The 23963-nt window shown below is 39.3% G+C and overlaps 1 protein-coding gene across 5 annotated transcripts in view; it reads left to right on the top strand.

The window, feature by feature from the left end:
• Positions 1-23963, top strand: part of ZMAT3 (zinc finger matrin-type 3) — a 61777-nt gene that overhangs the window by 5694 nt on the left and 32120 nt on the right. For 2 of the 5 annotated variants that reach the window (XM_082459048.1, XM_082459047.1), the window contains exon 1: positions 1-23963. This exon is cut by the window's left edge. In XM_082459048.1, the coding sequence (XP_082315174.1) occupies positions 23410-23963 (554 nt within the window). In that variant the 5' untranslated portion in view covers positions 1-23409. The other 3 variants (XM_082459046.1, XM_082459043.1, XM_082459045.1) reach the window with 3 other exon arrangements.

Here is a 23963-nt window from a genome sequence, read left to right as displayed (position 1 = left end):
TTGGTAAATTTTGTTAATAATTATTACTTTTTATTTTCTTGTAGCAGTTAATCTGTGAGACTTTTTTTCTGTTTTCTTTTTATGCAAATAAGAATTATATGTTAGAAGTTCCTTTTGATGGAGACCTATTCACAAACTTTCATTTGAGAAGTATTCCATGATCAAATAAATTTGAAAATGCTGTCTTAAAATACCCACCAACACCTAGCACAGTGCCAGACACTTAGCAGTAGTTCAACAAGAACTTACTGAGTAAACAAATATATTTAATCTTCCCAACCATCTTCTTTCCTTCAGGCTTATTCTCTAAACTCAGACTGATGGGAAACATTTTCTAAAAACTCTCCAAGGTGAATATTTCATAACATCCCTAGAAACCCATGTTAGTGTTTGACAAATCTCAATGTCAGGAAACTTCCTTACCCTAAGGCTATTTTGCTGTAGTTTAAGTCATTTCCTTTTATTCTTTCTTTAATGCTATTAGAAAATAGGTTTCCATTCCTTGTGTATAAATCTGAGAAGGTTACATGGAACTAAAATTTAGTTTAAGGTGTGCTTTAGAAATTCTTTTTTCCTCTTTCCACTATGATTCTATAAAATGAGGATAATTCTGCCACCCACAAAAAGAAGTGGATTTATTTATTTTGTTTATTTATTTATTTATTTTTGGCTGCGTTGGGTCTTCGTTGCTGCGTGCGGGCTTTCTCTAGTTGCGGTGAGCGGGGCTATTCTTCATTGTGGTGCATGGGCTTCTCATTGCAGTGGTTTCTCTTGTGGAGCACAGGCTCTAGGCTTGCGGGCTTCAGTAGTTGTGGCACATGGGCTCAGTAGTTGTGGCTTACGGGCTCTAGAGTGCAGGCTCAGTAGTTGTGGTGCACGGGCTTAGTTGCTCTGCGGCATGTGGGACCTTCCCGGACCAGGGCTCAAACCCGTGTCCCCTGCATTGGCAGGTGGATTCTTAACCACTGCACCCCAAAAAAGTGGATTTATTTATAGCAGAATATTGGAAAAATATGTCCAACAATTTTAGAAAAGTGATACTTCAATATGAAAATGTTTACCTCGCTCTCCTCAGAACTCTTTAAACCAATGGTTTCCAAACCTGACTAATTTTTATTTTTTTATTTTTTATAAATTTATTTATTTTATTTATTTATTTTTGGCTGCTTTGGGTCTTCATTGCTGCATGTGGGCTTTCTCTAGTTGCGGCGAGTGGGGGCTACTGTTTGTTGCGGTGCGTGGGCTTCTCATTGCGGTGGCTTCTCTTGTTGTAGAGCATGGGCTCTAGGCACGGGGCTTCAGTAGTTGTGGCTCACGGGCTTCAGTAGTTGTGGCTCGCAGGCTCTAGAGCACAGGCTCAGTAGCTATGGTGCACAGGTTTAGTTGCCCCGTGGCATGTAGGATCTTCCTGGATCAGGGCTCAAACCCGTGTCCCCTGAATTGGCAGGCAGATTCTCAACCACTATGCCACCAGGGAAGTCCTTTGACTAATTTTTAAAAACACTTGGGGAACTAAATAGATATAAAGATTTTTGGTCCCATGCAAATGTATTGAATTTGATTACCAGAAGGGTAGTGCTTGGAAACTTGTAATTAAAAAAAAAAAATCCACTCTGGAAGCTTTTAGGATCTCCTTTTTATTTCTAGTGTTATCATGTTTTGGTTTGGGTCATTTTTCACGCTTTGTGCTAGGCAGTGGGGAAGTTCTTTTAAGAAGTTAGAGATGTGTCTTTCAATTCGGGGAAAATTTTTAATTTAATTATTCCCCCTTTTATTTTCTTTGTTTTCTCTTCCTGAAATTCCAATTATTTGGGAATTTGAGCATCTGGATTAAAACTGTGTTTTTCTTACCATTTTTCTGAGAGTAACCATCTCTGACTTTTTGTCAACTTTTCTTAACTTTACCTTTTAATGTGCCTACTAAATTTTTATTTTGATGGTCATGCTTTGATCATATTTATAATTTCCTAGAGCTATTTTTCTTCTTGTGTGGTGGGTTAAAGTATTTCCACAAATTCTTTGATGCACCCATCTAAAAGTAAAGCCTAATTATCCTCCCTTTGAGTATGAGCTAGACTTAGTGACTTGCTTCTAATGATTATAAAAAAAAGTGCAAGTGAGAGTGTGTGATTTTTGCATACCAGGTCATAAAGGGCAATGTGGCTTTCTTATTGCTCTTTCTTTGGATTACTTGCTCTGGGGGAAGCCAGTTGCCATGTTGTGAGAACACACAATAGTGTTACAGAGAGTTCCATGTAGTGAGAAACTAAGGTCTCCTGCCAACAGCTATGTAATGAGTCATGTGAAGGAAGATCTTCCAGCCCCTGTCAAGTCTTCAGAAAACTGCAGCCCCAGCTGACAGCTTGACTGAAATCTCATGAGAGACTCTGAGCCAGACCATGCTGCTAATTTCCTCCCAGATTCATGACCCACAGAAACTGTGTAAGATAGTAAATGTTTGTTGTAAGTTGCTTAGTTTGGGGATAATTTGTCATGCAGCAGTAGATAACTAACATATCTTGCCTCTGAATGTTTCTTTTTATAGCATCCTGTTCTTGTTTCAGATGCCCTATCTTCTGTCATTTCATAGGATGTTAGTAATCTTTATTTGCTTATTTTAAGTTTTCTTTTCCTTACTACATTGTCTCTAATTCCTTTGAATTTCTTTTTTTGGGATTCAGGATAGTTGACAAAAAAACCAAAGAGTTGGAAGGGGGTACAGATTCGGGACATGGGGTCACAGGAGAGGAGGCAAACAAACAGCTAACATCTGCTACAGGAATCAAGAAAAACAAAGTAAAAGGAAAAACTTAAATAGCCTGTAAGAGAAAGAGATGTATGAATGTATTTTAGAGGTGTTTGTTTGTTTTGCTCATGATATCATCAACTATCATCAGTACTCAGATTCCTTAATCCACAGCATCTTTGGCAAAGATTTCTAATATAGTGTAGGTTAGAAGTACACAGTGGTGCCTCTTTACTGTTTTGCTTGAATTGAATTCTTCTATTCCTAAAGCTGTATGATAGATAAACCAAGGTGTTATAAGGCTGTGTTAAGAAAACCTACATATTGTTTGTATAACTAGTGGATTGAGTGTTGAGTTAGTCTGATGGTAGGTTTCAGACAAAACTAAAGGTCAATGGAATCATTGTAGACTCCATCACCTACTGTCTGTCACCTTGAGTATGTTTTTCATATGTTAAGAGCCTCTTTTGTCAAATGAGAATAATAATAGACCCTACATTGGGGTATTATAAAGATTTAATGAGATAAGTTGCTTAGAAGAGCACCTGGCACCCTGTTCCCTTTTTTCCTCTTATTCTCCATCTGCTTCCCCTTCTTCTCTCCTTTCTTCTCTTCTCATTCTTTTCTTCCTTTTCTGCTTCTCTTTCTCCACCTCATATTTCTCCTTATTACAGGCATATATCATTTTATTGCACTTTGCAGACATTGCATTTTTTACAAATTGAAGGTTTGTGACAACTCTGTGTCAAGCAATTCTATTGGCGCTATTTTTCCAATAGCATTGGCTCACTCCGTGTCTCTGTGTCACATTTTGGTAATTTTCACAATATTTCAAAATTTATTATTATTATTATATTTGTTGTGGTGATCTGTGATCAGTGATCTTCGATGATACTACTGTAATTGTTTTGGGGCACCACGAACCATGCCCATATAAGACGGCAAACTTAATGGATAAATGTTGTATGTATTCTGACTGTTCCATGGACTGGCCATTCCCTAGTCTCTCTCCCTCTCCTCAGGCCTCTCTATTCCCTAAGACACAATAATATTGAAATTAGGCCAATTAATAACCCTACAATGGCCTCTAAGTGCTCAAGTGAAAGGAAGAGTTGCATGTTTCTCACTCTATATCAAAAGCTAGAAATGATTAAGCTTAGTGAGAGAGGCATGTTGATAGTCAGGATAGGCCAAAAGCTAGGCCTCTTGTGCCAGTTAGCCAAGTTGTGAAAAAGTTCTTGAAGGAAATTAAAAGTGCTACTACGGTGAACACATGCATGATAAGAAAGTAAAATAGTCTTATTGTTCATATGTGGAAAGTTTTAGCAGTCTGGATAGAAGATCAAACCAGCCACAACACTCCCTTAAGCCAAAGCTTAATCCAGAGCAAGGCCCTAACTCTCTTCAATTCTATGAAGGCTGAGAGAGGTAAGGAAGCTGCAAAGGAAAAGTTTGAATCTAGAAGAGGTTTAAGGGTCCACCTCCATAACATAAAAGTGCAAGGTGAAGCCTCAAGTGCTGATGCAGAAGCTGTAGCAAGTTATCCAGAAGATCCATGAAGGTGGCTATTCTAAACAGATTTTCAATGTAGATAAAACAGCTTTATATTGGAAGACTATGCCATTTAGGATTTTCATAGCTTGAGAGGAGAAGTCAATGCCTGGCTTCAAAGCTTCCAAGAACACAGTGATTCTCTTGTTAGAGGCTATGCAGCTGGTAACTTTAAGTTGAAGCCAGTGCTCATTTACCATTCCCCAAATCCTAGGGCCCTTAAGAATTATGATAAATATACTCTGCCTGTGCTCTATATATGGAACAACAAAGCGTGGATGACAGCACATCTGTTTACAACATGATTTACTGAATATTTTAAGACCACTGTTGTAACCTGCTCTTCAGAAAAAAAGATTTCTTTCAAAATAATACTGCTCATTGACAATGCACCTGATTACCCAAGAGCTCCAATGGAGATGTGCAACAGAGTAATGTTTCCATGTCTGATAACACAGCATCCATTCTGCAGCCCATGGATTAAGGAGTAATTTCAGCTTTTAAGTCTTATTATTATTATTGTTTTATAAATTTATGTATATATTTTTGGCTGTGTTGGATCTCCGATGCTGTGCGCGGGCTTTCTTTAGTTGCGGCCAGCAGGGGCTACTCTTTGTTGTGGTGCGCAGCTTCTCACTGCAGTGGCTTCTCTTGTTGTGGAGCATGGGCTCTAGGTGCGTGGGCTTTAGTAGTTGTGGTGTGCAGGCTTCAGTAGTTGTGGCTCGCAGGCTCTAGAGCTCAGGATCAGTAGTTGTGGTGCACGGGCTTAGTTGCTCTGCGGCATGTAGTATCTTCCCAGACCAGGGCTTGAACCCGTGTTCCCTGCATTGGCAGGCGGATTCTTAACCACTGTGCCACCAGGGAAGCGCCCAAGTCTTATTATTTAAGAAATATATTTTTCAGGGACTTCCCTGGTGACACAGTGGTTAAGAATCTGCTTGCTAATGCAGGGGACACTGGTTTGATCCCTGGTCCAGGAAGATCCCACATGTCATGAGCAACTAAGCCCGTGCACCACAACTACTGAGCCTGCACTCTAGAGCCTGCAAGCCACAACTACTGAGCCCACCCACCGCAATTACTGAAGCCCGTGGGCTCAAGGGCCCACATGCCTCAACTACTGAGCCTGTGTGCTGCAACTACTGAAACCCGCACCTAGAGCCCGTGCTCCACAATAAGAGAAGCCACCGCAATAAGAAGCCCGCGCACCGCCAATGAAGAGTAGCCCCCACTTGCCACAACTAGAGGAAGCCCGCGTGCAGAAATGAAGACCCAACACAGCCAAAAATAAATAAATAAAATAAATAATTTTTTTAAAAAAGAAATATATTTTTTAAAGGCTATAACTGCCATAGATAGTGATTCCTCTGATGAATCTGAGCAAAGTAAATAGAAAATCTTCTGGAAAGGATTTATCATTCTAGATACCATTAAGAACATTTGAGATTCATCGGAAGAGGTCAACATATCAACATTAGTAGGAGTTCGGAAGAAGTTGATTCCGATCCTTATGGACGACTTTGAGGGGTTCAATACGTTAGAGGAGGATTTAATTGCAGATGTGGTGAAAATAGTGAGAAAACTAGAATTAGAAGTGGAGCCTAATAATGTGACTGCATTGCTGCAATGTCATGATAAAACTATAAGCATGAGGAGCTGCCTTTTATGGATAAGCAAAGAAAGTGGTTTCTTGTGATGGAGTCTACTCCGGGTGAAAATACTGTGAAGATTGTTGAAATGACAACAAAGAATTTAGAATATTATGTAAATTTAGTTGATAAAGCAGTGGCAGGCTTTGAAAGGATTGTCCAATTTTGAAAGAAGCTCTACTGTGGGTAAAATGCTATCAAACAGCACTTCATGCTACAGAGAAATCATTTGTGAAAGGAAGAGTCAATAGACGTGGCACACTTCACTGTTGTCTTATTTTAAGAAATTGCCCCAGCCACCCCAAACTTCAGCGATCACCACCCTGATCAGTCAGCAGCCATCAGAACATCAAGGCAAGACCCTCCACCAGCACAAAGATCACTACTCACTGAAGGCTCAGATGATGCTTACCAATTTTTAGCAATAAAGTATTTTTAAATTAAGATATATACGCTTTTTTAGACATAATGCTATTGCACTCGTAATATAGCATTACATGTAAACTAAACTTTTATATGTACTGGGAAACCAAGAAGTTCATGTGACTCACTTTATTGTGATACTCGCTTTATTGAGATGGTCTAGAACCGAACGTGCAATATCTTGGACATGTGCCTGTATTAGTATTATGTAACAATGTGTCATCATGAACCTTGAATCTGTTTTGGAGGGAATTCTGGTCTACTGACCACTTTTACAAGTCTTATCCTTATGGTACCACAACAAATTATAAGATATTGGCACTTACATTTGTTAGTCATAAGCAGACCTCTAACACAGAAGCTTGATTTCCTGTAACACAGCTAAATCACTCAACAACATTTTACAGAAGTCCTCCTCTGTAAGAGAAGCTGTGCTGGGTGGTGACTATATAAAAATGTGACACACTGCTCATAGTCTAGTGGAGAAGACAGTCAAATATAACACAGAACTCCCCACTATTGTAGGCATTCTCAGGATGCTGTGGGAACTTAGAAGAGTGAGTTCTGATATGCTTATGATAGTCACTGAAGGCCAGGCAAAGAGAAAGCACTTGAAAGGGGTGGTGTGTGTGTGTGTGTGTGTGTGTGTGTGTGTGTGTGTGTGGTGGCGAGTTGGGCATAATTCCAGATATAGAGAACAACATACGAAAAACTACAGAGGTATGAGAGTGCATGTTGTGACTGGAAACTAGTAAGTAACTGAATGTAAAATCTGAGAACCCACTATGTATCAAAGTTATACAGTAAATGGGGAGTCCTCAAACACCAAAACATAGCTCTTTGAACAAGAGCAACAAAGTAAGTCCTCGTGTGGTATCTAAGAATTATAGAATCAGCATAGAGGAAGTACTCCCATAGTACTTTGTAGTAGTCTAAATTTTTGTTTAATAATTTGTTAATGTTTGTTGAATGAAAGAATAAATAAATGATAAATCTTAAAGAATGTTTATGAGTCAGCCAGGTTTTGTTTTTCTTTCTCAAATATTACCATTCTGTCTCTACTCACTCCAGTGCTTCAATATTTATGTGATACTCAAATGTTTTATTTGGCCCTTCTAATTATTTGCTGCCATCTAGTGTAATAAAGTTGATGTAATTTTTCCCCCAGTTTTATTGAAAACTAATTGACATACATCAGTGTGTAAGTTTAAGGCATACAGCATGATGGTTTAATCTAAAATATTGTGAAATAATTACCACAATAAGTTCAGCTAACATCCATCTTTCCATATAAATACAATAAAAAGGAAAGAAAGAAGAAAAGAAAAAAATCTGCTGTGATGAGAACTCTTAGGATTTATTGTCTAAACAACAATCCTATAAATTGAACAGCAGTGTTAGCTATAGTCATCCTGTTGTATATTACATCACTAGTACTTATTTATCTTATAACTGGAAGTTTGTACATTTTGACCACCTTCCTCCAATTCCCCTTCCCCATACCCTCCACCTATGGTTATCAAAGTCTGATCTCTTTTTCTAGGAGTTTGGGTTTTTTGTTTGTTTGTTTCTTGAAGATACCACATATAAGTGAGATCGTACAGTATTTGTCTTTCTCTCTCTGACTTTTTTCACTTAGTATAATGCCTTCATGGTCCATGCATGTTGTCACAAATTGTAGGATTTCCTCGTTACATATCTCACAACTTCTTTATCCATTCATCCATCAGTGGACACTTAGGCTGTTTCCACGTCTTGGCTGTTGTAAATAATGCTGCTATGAATGTGGAGGGGCAGGTATCTTTTTGAATTAGTGTCGTTTGTTTCCTTTGGATATACTCCCAGGAGTGGAATTGCTGGATCATATGGTAGTTCTATTTTTAATTTTTTGAAGGTCCTCCATACTGTTTTGCATAGTGGCTGTCTCAATTTACAATACCACCAACAGTGGGATTAAAGCTAAGTCAGTGAAAGAACCTGATATAAAATTCAAGGAATTGTGGGTACAAAAGGTAACTCATATAATTTTTAAAATTAACACTAGGAGGTAGTGCAGTGGATGTAGTGCAATTTGGAATACCCTCTGTCCAATGTTGCTCTCTACTGGGTTCATGTACTCCATCTGCTAAAAGTTCATTAATGTTTTCCTTTTGATGATTTTTAATGTTTAAAATGATGTGTATCTTATCATTTCTTGATAATTAAAAAAACCCTAAGTAAATTAAGGTCAGAAAATGCCATTTAATTTATTCACTGGCTTTAATTTGTCATATGCCTATCACAGTGTCATTCTCTCTTTCTCCCTCCACCCCATCCCCTTTCTTTTTTATTCTGTGCAGAGGAAAATACTGCTTTGGTTTTTATTTCATTTTTAGAAAACCTGTGGTCCTGAAGGAGAGTTGGCTGGGTAGGTCAGCCATGACATCATCACGACTTTCAAGGCAAATGTAAAATTAAGTTGTTTTTGAAGCCAGTACTTGCTGTGATGGAAGAGACTCCGGAAGGAGGACATCCTGCCTTTCCAGGCTTAGGGGCCCTTGAAGTTTCCTCTGAGAAGTACCAAATTAGAATTGGAATGATTTATTAGAATATTTTATCTTTCTCCTTTTCCCCAATTCTCTATCCAGTTGTACCATCAACACCATGAATTCCTAAATAGAAGAAACTCTAAGCCGATGCCAGGAGACCTGAATTCTAATTCTGGCTCCTGTTGGAAGTGGTGGTGTGACATGAATCAAGACACATGGGCCTTACTTTCCTCTGTTATAAATTCAAGCCTTGAGTTTAGATTTTTGTTTTGTTTTTATCTTTCAGTCTCTAAGATGCAGTGATTTTTCTTGCTATTTACTTTGCTGAGCTTTATTTATTCTCCAGTTTTGAGGGGAATGCAAACCTTGATTAGAAAACCATTCCTGAAGGGTGGGGGATTATAGTGAAAGAATTTTTGGAGCAATAAGGAAAGTTAACTGGTTGCCATTCTTCTCTTAATTCCATCTGCTAAAAGGTAGCAGAATTGTTTCAGACATATCCTCATCCTCTCACAATTAAAAAAAATCCAGAAGATTAAGTCTGAACATGTTTCTATTATTAAAAGGATTCAATATCCAGTATTGGGAAAGATGTATGTTTACAATATGCAGTTATCACAAAGAAACCTAAAGCTGAGGGGAGAGAAAATGGAATGGAAGGTACAGTAAGTACTGGAAGCATGTTTAAATATTCAAAACACATAGGAGATGCAGAATATCTTGACTCCTCTATGACAAGTTGCAGGCTGTAGCCATCTGCTTATATTACTTGTGGAAACTAGAGCTCTTTTTCATGAAGAAATTACTGATTTTCTAGGGTGGTTTATGGAATTGGTCTTATTATTATCTCATAAATAGGATATTAGCCTTGAACACATTCTTCAGATAATCTGAAAAAAGAAAGAATTTCACCTTTTTTTAAAAGTGAGGCAATTTTACTTCATTTGGGGATAGCAGCAAGGAATCACTTAACCTTATGAAAAAAATAAAAAGTTATGTGTCAGATTGAGAGTTTATCACTGTTAAGAACTTTTCCCAGGAGCTTGTATTATGGGAAAGAAGATTCAAGCACTTCTTTCTTTTCTATATTCTGCTTTCAAGCCCCTCTAACCTATTCAAAAACATTTGTTTAGCACCAGTTTCCCACTATTGCAAGGGCCCCTTGTTAAAAACATTAAAAAATTTATGATGCCCATCTCATTGAAATTATATTTTTGTATCTAGTAATTAGAAGATGACACATATATAAAAACCTGCCATAAATTTAGACCACTTTTAATAGAATTTGATTAGTTGTGCCTAGCAGTTCTATGCGTTTGAAACATAGTACAAGTCCCCTACAAGTTGCAAACTTTCAAAGATGCGAACGTGCCTTTTCACATCCAATCACATAAGTTAGTTCACATGTCTGGCGTACATTGTCACGTGCATGCATCCTCTGCAAGTGGTTGTGCTTTTGTGTACTTACGTTGTGCAGCTTACTAATGAAGACCTGATGGAATTGGAGGCCCAGAGAAAGGACAAAGAGAGACAAGAGGAAGAAGTAACTGAAGAACCGAACAGATTCATGATGCAGGAAATGGCAAGGGGATTTTCTTTATCAGAGGAGGCACTGTTAGTTTTTGAGGCACAGGACCCAAGCATAGAACACTATACAAAGTTTGCAGCAGTCGTTCAGAATACAATCCAGTGCTACCATGTCATCTACAACGAGAAAAAGAGCTACTACCCAGACATCACTGGATCGTTTTTCAAGAGGGATAGAATTGAATCCAGCAAGGAGCCAGAACCTGTGCCATCAACATCAGGCATGAGTGAAATTGCAGCTTGCCCTCCGTCTCCTATTGCTGACGATCCTTCAGCTCTACCATCTCCCACCTCCTCTCCCTCCTCCAGTCAGTAACTCTTCTTGCCTGCTCACTCAATGCCAGCCCCATATGCCAGCTGTTGTACTGCACTACTGTACTTTTCAAGGTACTGTACTGTAAGATTAAAAATGTTTTCTTTAGTTTTGTGTGTTTTTTTTATGTGTTATTTGTGTGAAAAGCACTGTAAGCCTATTACAGTACAGTACTATATAGCTGATTGTGTTAGTTGGGTACCTAGGCTAACTTTGTTGGACTTACATCAAATTGGACTTACAAATGTGCTCTTGGAATGGAACTCATTCATATGTAGGGGACTTACTGTACACATATTATCTGGAGACATTCTTCAGACTGTAGGTAATGTTAAGTGAGCAAAAGTGTTGTATAATCTCTTGTGTTATCTCCACAGGCCAAGGGGCAAAAGTAGGAAGCTGTCTATCTACTGCTCTGGAACACTGAAGCTCAACCAGGTTGGGGTGGGGGGAGGGCCTGAGGTGCACGTTGGTTGAGCTTTTTTGTCTGGAGTTCGTGTTATGAAAACAAAGTGTATACTGAAAGTATGTATGTTTTTCTCCCTCAAACATGGCCTTGCCTTGAGACCTGTGCACTGCCCTGCCGCCTCCACCACCATCCCTCAATACTCCTCTAGGAGCAGTGGTTTCTGCACTTAGTGGTTTCATGCACAGGGAACATTTAATAAGATACAACGAAACAAAAACACATAAATATTAGGAGAAATGGGGAAGTTGTGTGATTAAGAACATTTAAAAAAACCCACAATACACTATCATTACCATATTCTAAAAGAAGATACATCAAGATTAGAAAGAACATAATCTCAATATAAACAGCCGAATTTAAGTTAAATAAATTTAATTTAATGGAAAATTGACTGCATTGCCCTTATTTTTATTTTCTAGCAGACTGGTGAAATTATCTTTGTGGAGTAGTGGTTCAGAATCCCTACTCAGAGGATAAAAGCATAACCTTCATTTCAAATAGCTTATACTTCTGTTGAATATTTTTATTTTTTCCTATCTAGAACTTACATTCAAATCCTTCAAGAAAGCCTCAGATAATAGCTTTGTTTCTTCCATGTTGAAGAAAGCTTTAAACTTAGGTCTAGCATGGAATAGTAACTTCTTTACTTATATCTCGTTATCCTCCTCTGGTTATTTTTCCTCATTTTGTCATAAAAAATACTTTGCCTTATTCCCATAAAAACTATTTGAGGTGGCTTTAGCATATATTGTAATAAAAGTATATAACTAGAAGAGGAAATTGAGATAAGGGAAAAATAAAAATAAGGAAATAATGTTAGAACACAAACATACATGCTGAGAGTCCTGTATAAATTTTAGAGGTGAGTCTCATATTTGAATCTAGGATTCCTAACAGTCAAAAGAAAGAGGGAAGCAGATTGATAAATGATCTATTACTGTATAACAAATTACCTCAAAACCTAGCTGTTTAAAATAGCAAACATTTATTATCTCTGAGGGTCAGGAATCTAGGAGGGGTGTAGCTGGCTGCTTTTGGCTCAAGGTCTCTCCTAAGACTGAAGTTAAGATGTCAGCTGGGGCTGCAGGATCCATTTCCAAGATAGTTCATCACATGGCTGTTGGCTCAGGCTGATGGTCTTGGTTCTTGGCTGGCTGTTGGCAGAAGGCGTTGATTTTTCACCATGCCTCTCCACAGGGCTGCCTGGGTGTCCTTATGATATGACAGCTGGATTTCCCAGAGTGACTGATTTAAGCGAGAAGGCAAGAGAGGAAGCCATATTGCCTTCTGTGATCTAGTTTTGGAAATGACATACCATTACTTCTGTAGTATTTTGTTGGTCACACAGACCAGCCTTATTACATTGTGAGATGCAACTACTCAAGAATGTAATCATTGGGGATCACTGGGGGCCGTCTTGGCAAACGGCTTCACCACAATCCAATTAAAAGATTCAGCATTATTAATTTAAAAAACGAAGCAGTTTTGTGGGAAAAAGAAAATTGTTTCCCATCCCCCCCTCCAGACTGAGATATGAAAGAAATTTAATTTATTTCATGGAACTGCATAAAGAGAACATTATATGAAATCATAGAAAATGCTCTCAACGATATATCTAAAAGAGCTCTAGTATGAGTTACATATGAATATCTTTTTTATGTTCCAAATTTTATCATATATATGTTATATGATATTGGGAAGTGAGGCTTTGGGGAGGTAATTAAATTTAGATGAGGTCATGAGGTCATGGGGGGCGGGGTCCTCACCGTGGGAATTTTGTGTCCTCATAGGAAGAGACCTAAGAGCGTTCGCTTTCTCTCCTCTTCTCTCTCTCCCTCTCTCTCTCTCTTTCTGCCACGTGATGGTACAGCAAGAAGATGGCCATATGCCAATCAGGAAGAGAGTGCTTTCACCAGACACTGAATATGCCAGCACTTCGATCTTGGATTTCCCAGCCTCCAGAAATGCGAGAAATAAATTTCTGTTGTTTAATCTACCCAGGCTATGATATTCTATTGTAGCAACCTGAACTGTCTGGTACCCCTTAATGTAAACTGGTGGCATAGAAACAAAATATCACTAAGTGAAAGCACTGATATGAAAAATCTACACACTCAAAATTGAAAGTGTTCAGATGTACTTGCGTAATACAAGGATAATCTTTAGGGAAATTGGAGTGATGTTTCTCAAATTGAGGTAATTCTGTCCCTGGGATTATATATATCAGCGTACTGGGGATACTTAAAACCAAAGAATTAACATGTCCCATCTTTCTGAAGCATTAAATTTATGTGAAGATTTTGGGGGAAAGTTGTGAATATTTTTTATTAAAACATTTTGTCACATAAGTCCACAAGAAAAATCAGTAGCTATCTTGTGTTTTTATGTCTTTTTACCAGTTTTATGTTTTACATTTGTTCAATTTTTATACGTTTTAATATTTTTATATACCGGGAATTACTGGGAAATTTGGACTTTTGTATCATTAAGGAAACCTCGTTTATTTGCCCCTTTGCCCCCTCCCAATTGGGTACATTTTTGCTGTGAACCCACTTCCACTCTATTATTCATCCTCTGCCCCCGAGATCTAGACCATGTGATTTTTCAGTCACCCTGCGGAGGCTCACACGTTTAGTATTTTGAAAAGGTAGCCTCTTTTCAAACCCCTGCATACATTTGTTTGTGTATTTGTTTATATATGATTTAGATTGTAGAAAATAATTTTCTCACAAATCAGCTCAACTTCCTAACATAATTTCCCATAATTAAATCTTTTGTTTATAAATATGAAACTTTACTTAGTTTTACTTTCCTTGGCGGTGAGTTCCCTTGTAATACAAATATACCTGAAATTCTGCTTTAAAAATTACTGTAATGCCTCTCTTTTTCCTCTTAAAAATGTAATATTATACATTTAAAATTGTATTTTCAACTAGGGCCACCCATGGCTAGTGGCAAATGAAAATTTTGATGTACAATATAAGCTTAAAACTTATGAATATGTAAATTATTCATACTTGAATAAAGAAAATAACTGAAATGATCAAAGGTTGTGAGTGGCATTTTACCTGAAGACTACCTCACTGGCAGAAAATAAAAGAATTAGCATTACTCCAATCACAGTAGGGAGAGTCAGCAGTAATCAAAAATTGTAGAATGTACTCAGATGCTAGGTTATGCTAGGTTAACAAATTAACCTCAAAATCTTAGTGGCTTAATAGTACAGTGGCTATTTTTCACTTGACCAGTCAATTGTGGGTCCAGTTGCTCTGCAGGGCAGTTCTGTTCCAAACAGGGACTCAAGAATCTAGTTTGCTTCCATATTGTGACTGTTATCTCAAAACCTGGCTTCCAGATTGGAAGATCACATACTGGCTCTTAAAAGCTTTGAGTTAGAAATGACACACATTATTTTCTTTCCCAACACAAAGCTAGTCACACAGGCTTATCTAACTGCAAGTGTCTAAGGAAATGTGGAGTAGCACATGTATATTTGGTGAGGAGTACAGGACTCTACCATTGGTGCTTCTTCAAGCATGAGTCTTATTATTATGGAGGTGCAAAATAGCTTGAACCTTAGCGTGACTTATGGGGATAAAGTCAGAGTACCTACATAAAATGACCCATCTTTCAGTGGTTTTTAAAAACCAACCACACAAATTATGAAGAAAATCGCTAAAAATTTTAAACAAAAATGAAATAATTAAAGCTGCCTTTGAAATTATTTTCAGAATTCTTGTGGCCAATGATGCTAGTGAATGGGAGAAAGTCTGGAGAAGATTTGGTACTGTAGATTTAGCTAAAATATGTTTTGCCTCAAAAATTGGTATCCAAGCTGAAACAATTGACCTTTCTGAACTATACTGTTGAAGGGCACATTTTTATATGCTCAAAACATGTGTGCAAACATGTTGATGACAAACATTATTGATCTAGCTTCTCATTGATTTTTGTTTACTATTGTTTACAATGAGAATATTTGTGAATTCATGTTTATTTGCAAAGTACAAACGAAAATATTTTCAACAAGATGATGAGTTTTTAGTGAACAGAATAGAAACTGAAAAAATTAATAAATGTGGTGAAATCTATCACATATAAAGTTGGGAGGTGCTTATCTCCTGAATTTATTAGCTAATACTGTAGAATTTGTTGAGAACATTTCACAGGATGATAAAAATGATAAATTGTGAATGTTTTTACTTAAAACAATAGTGTTGCTTCAATGAAAAATGAACTTTGAGGGTAGATCTTGAGGACTGAAGAAGAAGGTTGATCTTGAGGATCATGAACCATTTGAGACTGTTAAATATACATGTGATTGAAAATTATAGCTTTAATGGTAAAAATCTCACTTTCTTCATTGAAAATGTCTTTTGACAAGTAATCCCCAAATTGTAAAATATACTGACCCTGGATTAAGGAGCCTATCAGTCTTTCTTATGTTACTAGTGACTTGTTCTTACAGAATGTCTAACATTAGCCTGATGTTTCTGCTTGCACCCACTTATCTTAGTAGCTACATTCTGAGTGCCTCCTCTTGATGATTTCCCTTCATAGCTCGAAATGTAGTAAAAACAAACACATACAAACAAACCTCTTGTTATCTCTACCTACACATTTATGGGGTTCTGGGTCTCCAAAATATTGTTATCTCAAGAGAATAGAGAAAATTGACAAGAAATTGAAAATATGTTTGGTAGGAGCTTGCTTGAATCCAATTTTTCAAACTGGTGTTCACTGTTACAGAATTTTGTCAATTTACCACAAGACATGCTTTTACTAAAATTTTCCCTAGCAGTGACTAATTCAAAACATTGTTTCTATATTCAAACAAACATATAAAGTAGGATACAAGAGTTCTAATAGACTTTTTTTATTCTGGAGATCCCCACTGGGTATGCCAAGACTGTCAGATCTACATTGTTTTTTTTTTTTTATTAATTAATTTATTAGTTATATTTGGTTGCATTGGGTCTTCGTTGCTGCGCGCGGGCTTTCTCTAGTTGCGGTGAGCGGGGGCCACTCTTCGTTGCGGTGCGTAGGCTTCCCATTGCGGTGACTTCTCCCGTTGCGGAGCACGGGCTCCGGGCCGTGCGGGCTTCAGCAGCTGCAGCACGTGGGCTCAGCAGCTGTGGCTCGCAGGATCCAGAGCGCAGGCTCAGCAGCTGTGGCGCACGGGCTTAGTTGCTCCATGGCATGTGGGATCTTCCCGGACCAGGGCCCGAACCCGTGTTCCCTGCATTGGCAGGCAGGTTCCTAACCACTGCGCCACCAGGGAAGCCCCTCTACATTGGTTTTTGATGACTTTTCCTGCCTAGTCCTGCTTTATTCCCTCTAACTTTGATAGATCTCACCCTCCAATAAAACTCTTGCACTCCTAATACTACCTTAGTGTCTGCTTACTCAAGGACCTGAAGCGATGCAGTAAGGCACCAGCAGTGAAGATTATGAACTGGATCATTCACCATTTGGCTGGCATCCCAAGTGGTATGTGCGGCAAAGATAGTTTCTAGCACAAGATGGCAGCCAAGTTGTTTACACTTTCACCAATGATGATTTGGGAAAATGTTCTGGTGGAGAATGCCTTGACTGGTACAATAATTCAAGCTTTTGAAAAGTGCCAGGGTGGTAGTGGGTGAACAATGAAAACAATGACATGAAATTTGCTGACTGATAGTAAGTAAGTTGCATTGATGCTTTACAGGGGGCTAAAGAAATGTTGAGGGCATTTAACAAACCCTTGAAAACTAAGTGTGAAGGTCGTAAGACCTCCTTGGTAATTACAAAAGGCCTTTATCTCCTGCAATGAGAGAACAGAAATTGCTGAAAACCATACTCAGTACTTAGTTTGAGTCACCGGTCTTCAAAGACAATTGACTTCTTAGCTAAGGCAGGACTTCTATGTCAAGGTGAGGGCTTTGGTTGGAAAACTTGGGTCCCTGATGTATGGGATGAGGATATTTGTGTGGATAACCTCAAAGATTTTGAATCCCCAGATTCCTCTGAACCGTCAGAGCCTGCAGAGATATCCTGCCCCTCCGTATTAAGAGCTAGTACTCCTATCTTCTGTTCCCCATGGGGAAAGACACTACAGAGGACTCTCTTCTGCAAAGCAATGGAGACTCCCTCAAGATCTGTCCTTGCTTCCTCTTCTGGCTTCCAGGCCAATAACTAAGATTAAGTCACAACATAACCCATCCAAGGACATGCTGGACTTGACATGGAAAGAAAGTGACCATACCCCAAAGGAGCTGCAAAAATGAGTCAGCATGTACTGACAGGAGCCAGGGAAGGTTCTTGATCAAAGTGACTAAAATTTAAGACTGGATAAGGAAGAGGTTATTGACTTGGGGCCACTTTCTTAGGATAGGAGATTTAACATCCTGACAGGGATGCCAGAGGATGGTGCAAACTCAGAGCTAGGATGACTCTCAGAAGCTTGGAGAAAGTAATGGCCCAGGCTGAATGAAATTTAAATGCCTGAACTACCATGACTGATGATGGAGGAAGGGATTAAAAGGCTTAGGGATTGGGCATGCCAAAATTTTTATATTATGCACCACCAGCAAACCCACCAGGGAATTATAGCCCAAGACCCAGAGGACATATCATTACCAAGACCATCATGAGTGCATAAGTGAGAGGGGAATAACTAACAAGGTCAGTGGTGGCTCTCCTTTGTAGGTTATAACTGATGGAAGGAGAAGTTGTCACAGAGCTTGGCTCATGATAGCAATGGGAACAATGGGACCCCAAAGTTATAGAGGCCAGAGGGTGATGCTTATCTGTCAGAAGCCAGGGGGTTGCAATTATTGTAATGTCCAGAGGGGCTGGAATGGCAGCTGTCTTAGTCAGTTTGGGCTGTTATAACAAATACCATACATTCGGTGGCTTACGCAGCAGAAATTTATTTCTCACAGGTCTGGAGGCTGAAAGTCAGAGATCAAGGTGCCAGCACGTGTGGTGGTTTCTGGTGAGGGCCCTCGCCCTGGTTTATAAACAGCAGCCTTCTTGCTGTATCCTCACATGGTAGAGAGAAGAAGCTCTGGTCCCCACCTCTTCTTACAAGGATGCTAATCTCATCATGGAGGTACTACCATCATGATCTCATCTGAATTTAGTTACTCCCCAAAGGCTCCACCTCCAAATATCATCACATTGGGGATTAAGCTTTAAATGTATGGCTTTTGTGGGGACACAAACATTCGGTTCATAGAGGCAGGCTTGAACCACATAGCATTGTGAAGATGGTTAACAGAGCATGGCATCCCTAGAGACAAAAGAGATGAGCAGGCAATGAGGGTGCTGTTTAGTACATATAATCAAAAGAAAGTGGCAATGGATAAGCAGGAAACTGAGGGTTATCTTCCATTAAAAAGTAAAGATTAAAGGTGACATATTATATGATTCTATTTATATGAAATGTCTAGAATAGGCAAATCCATAGAGATAGAAAGTAGATTAGTAGTTGTCAGGGGCTGGTGGGGGGTTGGTGAGATAGAGAATAGTGACAACTATGTAATAGGTACAGATTTTCTTTTTAGAGGTAATAAAATGTTTTGGAATTAGATAGGGGTGATAATTGTACAACATTGTGAATGTACTAAAAATCACTAAATTGTACACTCTAAAGTGGTTAAAATGATGAATTTTGTGCTATGTAAATTTTACCTTAATTTGAAAAGAGATGATCCCTTGCCCAGACCAGAGTCAGTGCTCAGGTTCAGAACCTGCTACATGAAGAGGTAGCTAGATTCCCAAGAGGAAGTTCTCTGAAATACCACAGGAAGTACATGCCCTGATGGTAGCCTCAGTCTTTGCCCTAAGGGACCTATGGCCATTTATTCAGGTGACAGTTCTGTTCACTGAGGAAAGGGAACTGTCCAGACATGTTGAAGACTATTAGATGCTTCAGGAAATAAGTTGACATTGATAACAGAAACCCAAAGTGTCATAATGCCCCCTATATTAGTCTGCTTGGGTTGCCATAACAAAATACTACAGACTGGATGGATTAAACAACAGAAATTTATTTCTCACAGTTCTGGAGGTTCGGGAAGTCCAAGATCAACGTGATGTCAAGGTAGGTTTTATTCTGAGGCCTCTTCTCTTCACTTGTAGGTGGTCACCATCTCCCTGTATGCTCACATGACCTCTTCTATGTGCACATGTGAAGAGAGAAAGAATGAACTCTCTGTTGTCTCTTCTTATAAGGGCACCAATCCTATTGGATCAAGTCCCCACCCTTATGATCTCGCTTAACCTTAATTACTTAATTACTTATGTCTTTACAAGACTCATTTCCAAATACAGCTACACTGGAGGCTAGGTCTTCAATATATGAATTTTTAAGGGACACCAACATTCAGTCCATAATATGCCCTATTAGTTTGGAAGCACATGGTGGGGCAGGTAATGAATAGAGTCCTGATCAAAGTGTGAGTTCCCATTGGTCCATTAGACTGCAGACCCACCTGGTGTTCATTTTCATGTTGCTAAATTGGGAATGATATTCTTGGTTATGTCAAGCATGTCATAGCCCCATAATGGGTCTTGGTTTGTGAGGTAAGAAATACCATACCAGGGAAAACTAAGTGGAAGCCTTTGAAACTTCTCACCCTCACCCCTAGCCAAAATAGTAAATCAAAAACAATGTTGCATCCCAGAGAAGACAGTGGAGTGCATCCCTTAAATATCTAAAAGATGCAAAGATGATAATCTCGATTTAATCCACTGCACTGGCCTCTGCAGAAGCCATATAGATCCTGCAGAATAACTGTAGACTACCTCAAGTAATAGCCTCACTGCAGTAGTCATGCTGGGTGTAGTATTTTTGTTAGAACAGATGAATGTGGCTTCAGGTACATTATTTGTGGTCACTGATTTTGGTAAATAAACTCTTTTCCATGCCAGTGAGGAAAGAGGATCATGAACATTTGCATTCACATGAAGTGGATAACAAAACCTTACACCTAATGGAACTAGAAAAAGAAGAACAAACAAAACCAAAAGTTAGTAGAAGGAAAGAAATAATATAGATCAGAACAGAAGTAAATGAAATAGAGACTTAAAAAACAGAAAAGATCAATTTAACTAAGAGCTTATTTTTGAAAAGATAAAACATTTTTTTAAAATTTATTTATTTATTTTTGGCTGCATTGGGTCTTCGTTGCTGCGCATGGGCTTTCTCTAGTTGCGGCGAGTGGGGGCTACTCTTTGTTGCGGTGCCCAGACTTCTTGTTGTGGTGGCTTCTCTTGGTGTGGAGCATGGGCTCTAGGCATGTGGGCTTCAGTAGTTGTGGCACGTGGGCTCAGTAGTTGTGGCTCACAGGCTCTAGAGCGCAGGCTCAGTAGTTGTGACACATGGGCTTAGTTGCTCCGTGGCATGTGGGATCTTCTCGAACCAGGGATCAAACCCGTGTCCCCTGCATTGGCAGGCGGATTCTTAACCACTGCGCCACCAGAGAAGTCCCGAAAAGATAAACAAAATTGATAATGCTTTTGCCAGACTCATCAAGAAAACAATTAAAAATTAAATAAATAAAATCATAAATGAAAGAGGTTACAACTAACACCACAGAATTACATAAAAGATCACTACAAACAAATACATGCCAATAAAATGGACAATGTAGAAAGAATGGATAAATTCCTAGAAATGCACAATTTCCAAAGACTGAATCAGGAAGAAATAGAAAATATGAACAGACCAATTACCAGTAATGAAATTAAATTAGTAATCTAAAAAACTCCAAACAAAAAAAGTCCAGGACTAGACAGCTTCACAGATGAATTCTGCCAAACATTTAAAGAAATTCTGTCCTTTTCAGACTATTCCAAAAAATTGAAGAGGAAGGAATGCTTCTGAACTTACTCTACAAAGTCAGCTTCACGCTGATACTAAAATCAGTCAAGGACACTGCAAGAAAAGAAAATTATAGGCCAATATCACAGAATGTAGATGCAAAAATCCTCAACAAAATATTAGCAAACGAAATTCAGCAATATGTTAAAAGTATCATGTACCTTGATATAGTGGGATTTATCCTAGGGATGCAAGGATGGTTCAGTATTTGTAAATCAATCAACATGATACACCACATTAACAAAAGGGAGGATAAAAATCACATGATCACCCCACAGATGCAGAAAAAGCATTTGACAAAATTCAATATCCATTTATGATAAAAAACTCTCAACAAAGTGGGTACAGAGGGCATATACCTCAATATAATAAGGGCCATATATGACAAACCTATAGCCAACATCATACTCAATGGTGAAAAGCTGAAAGCATTTCCTCTAAGATCAGGAACAAGACAAGAATGTCCACTCTTGCCACTTTTATTCAACATAGTACTGGAAACCCTAGCCACAGCCATCAGAGAAGAAAAGGAAATAAAAGGAATCCAAATTGGAAAGGAAGAAGTAAAACTGTCACTGTTTGCAGATGACACAATACTATACATAGAAAATCCTAAAGATGCCACCAAAGAACTATTGGAACTCATCAATGAATTTGGTAAAGTTGCAGGATACAAAATTATTATACAGGAATCTGTTGCAATTTTATACACTAACAACAAACTATCAGAAAGAGAAATTAAGGAAACGATTCCATTTACCATAATATCAAAAAGGATAAAATGCCTAGGAATAAACCTACCTAATGAGGTAAAAGACCTGTACTCAGAAAACTATGACACTGATGAAAGAAATTGAAGATGACACAGACAGATGGAAAGATATACTGTGTTCATGGATTGGAAGAATCAGTATTGTTAAAATGACAATAATACCCCTGGCAACCTACAGATTTAATGCAATCCCTATCAAAATACCAATGGCATTTTCACAAACTAGAACAAATAATTCTAAATTTGTATGGAAACACAAAGACCCTGAGCAGCCAAAACAATCTTGAGAAAGAAGAACAGAGCTGCAGGTATCATGCTCCCTGTCTTCAGACTATACTACAAAACTACAGTAATCAAAGCAGCATGGTACTGGCAAAAAAACAGACAGATCAATGGAACAGGATAGAGACCCCAGAAATAAACTCATACTTATATAGTCAATTAATCGATGACAAAAGAGGCAAGAATATACAATGCGGAAAAGACAGCCTCTTCAATAAATGGTGTTGGGGAAACTGGACAGTTTCATATGGAAGAATCAAACCAGATTACTTAAAAACAATGTGGCCATTTAAAAACTTGACATATAAAGTATGTATATACAAACAGAAAATTAGTTCAGAAAAACAATTTGTTTTCTACCTAAGCATGATGGATTACTCTCCCCAAATGGCCTGTGTACACTAGTTGTGGGTGTGATTGCTAAACAGTCAATGTATTTATTAAGTCATTTCTAGAAAACAGTCAGTTTGGTGTGTTGGTGGTAGCATTGGATGGTGTGTTTCAACCAAAGAAACAGCTTTAATTTCCTGCAGTAGTTTGCCTACTACTAGGGCACATCTTTCTATAAGTAGGTCTCCTTGACATTTTAATTAATGATTAAAAAATAAGTACACAACGTTGTGAATGTACTTAATGGCACTGAACTGAACACTTAAAATGGTGAAAATGGTAAATTTATGTTATGCATAGTTTACATGCCTCCCCCCCCCCCGAAATATTCCTATGGGATAATTTACAAGTTAACAGAACTGTAGAGCTGGAATTTTCTCAGCTCATCTCTCAATGTCAACCCTGAAAGTGTGGAGGTTGACTATGAGAGGATGTGACATTTTGGCCTTAGCCAGTCTCTTCCTAGCCTTTCCTGTTTTGCAGGCGAGGCTGGTGTGTGTGTGTGTGTGCGTCTGTGTGTGCGTGCGTGTGTGTGTGTGCGCGCGCGCGCGCGCGCAAGAGAAGGTCTTGTCTATCCCTTGCCCACTTTGATGCTGGGGAGAGGGCAAGTCTGTCTGCCTGTCTGTGTCTGTCTCTCTCTCTCTCCCTCTGCCTCCGTGTTTTCTTGTGTGATTGGAGACCACTGAGTAGGCAGCCGCACTAGTCTTCCTCCTTCCTGGGGAAAGGTGCAATTTAAAGGTTCTGTCGCAGCAGGTTAAAAGATCCTGGATATTTTGGCCACTCCACTCTGCCGCCTTAGCCGGCAATCAGCGGACTGAGGGTGGGGCTGGAATGAAAAAGGTTTGGATCTCAATGACAGCAGATGAAAGTTGCAAAAACTCTGCCCAGGTTTCTGCTCTGGATCAACTTTCCAGGTTATATGATGAACAGGTCTTAGGACTCGCGGTGGTGCATCCCCCCTCTGACTCGTGCCTTGGTTCGCCGCTCCTGCTCAGCGCCCCTGCGCTCACAGTCCCCGCACCTGCCGGGCGCGCGCCCCACCAGCCCGGGGCTGGAGCCTCCGCCGCCGCTGTAGTTGCCGCCGCCACGGGGCCTGCTCCACCAGGCACATGCGCACTGGCGACGCCGGGCCGGCGCCTTCAGTCTCCTCCTCCGCCGCCTCCCGGTTCCGCAGTCACTTCCTGCAGCTGTTTCCCTGTGGGTCCGGTTGGACTGACTTTTGACAGTCAGCCTTTAGCTGCGGAGGGGGCTCGGCGGGACCAGCGAGAAAGTTGCGGGGAGGGAGCCGGAGTTGAACCGGGCCGAGCGGGGTGCGTAGGACAGACGGCGGCGGGCGTCCCGAGCAGACGCGGCGCCCAGACTCCCGGCGCGTTCCGGGGGTTCCG

Source organism: Balaenoptera physalus (genome assembly GCF_965194825.1).
Source record: "Balaenoptera physalus genome assembly, chromosome: 4".
NCBI classification, from domain to species: domain Eukaryota; kingdom Metazoa; phylum Chordata; class Mammalia; order Artiodactyla; family Balaenopteridae; genus Balaenoptera; species Balaenoptera physalus.
This window is presented reverse-complemented; position numbering and strand designations above follow the sequence as displayed.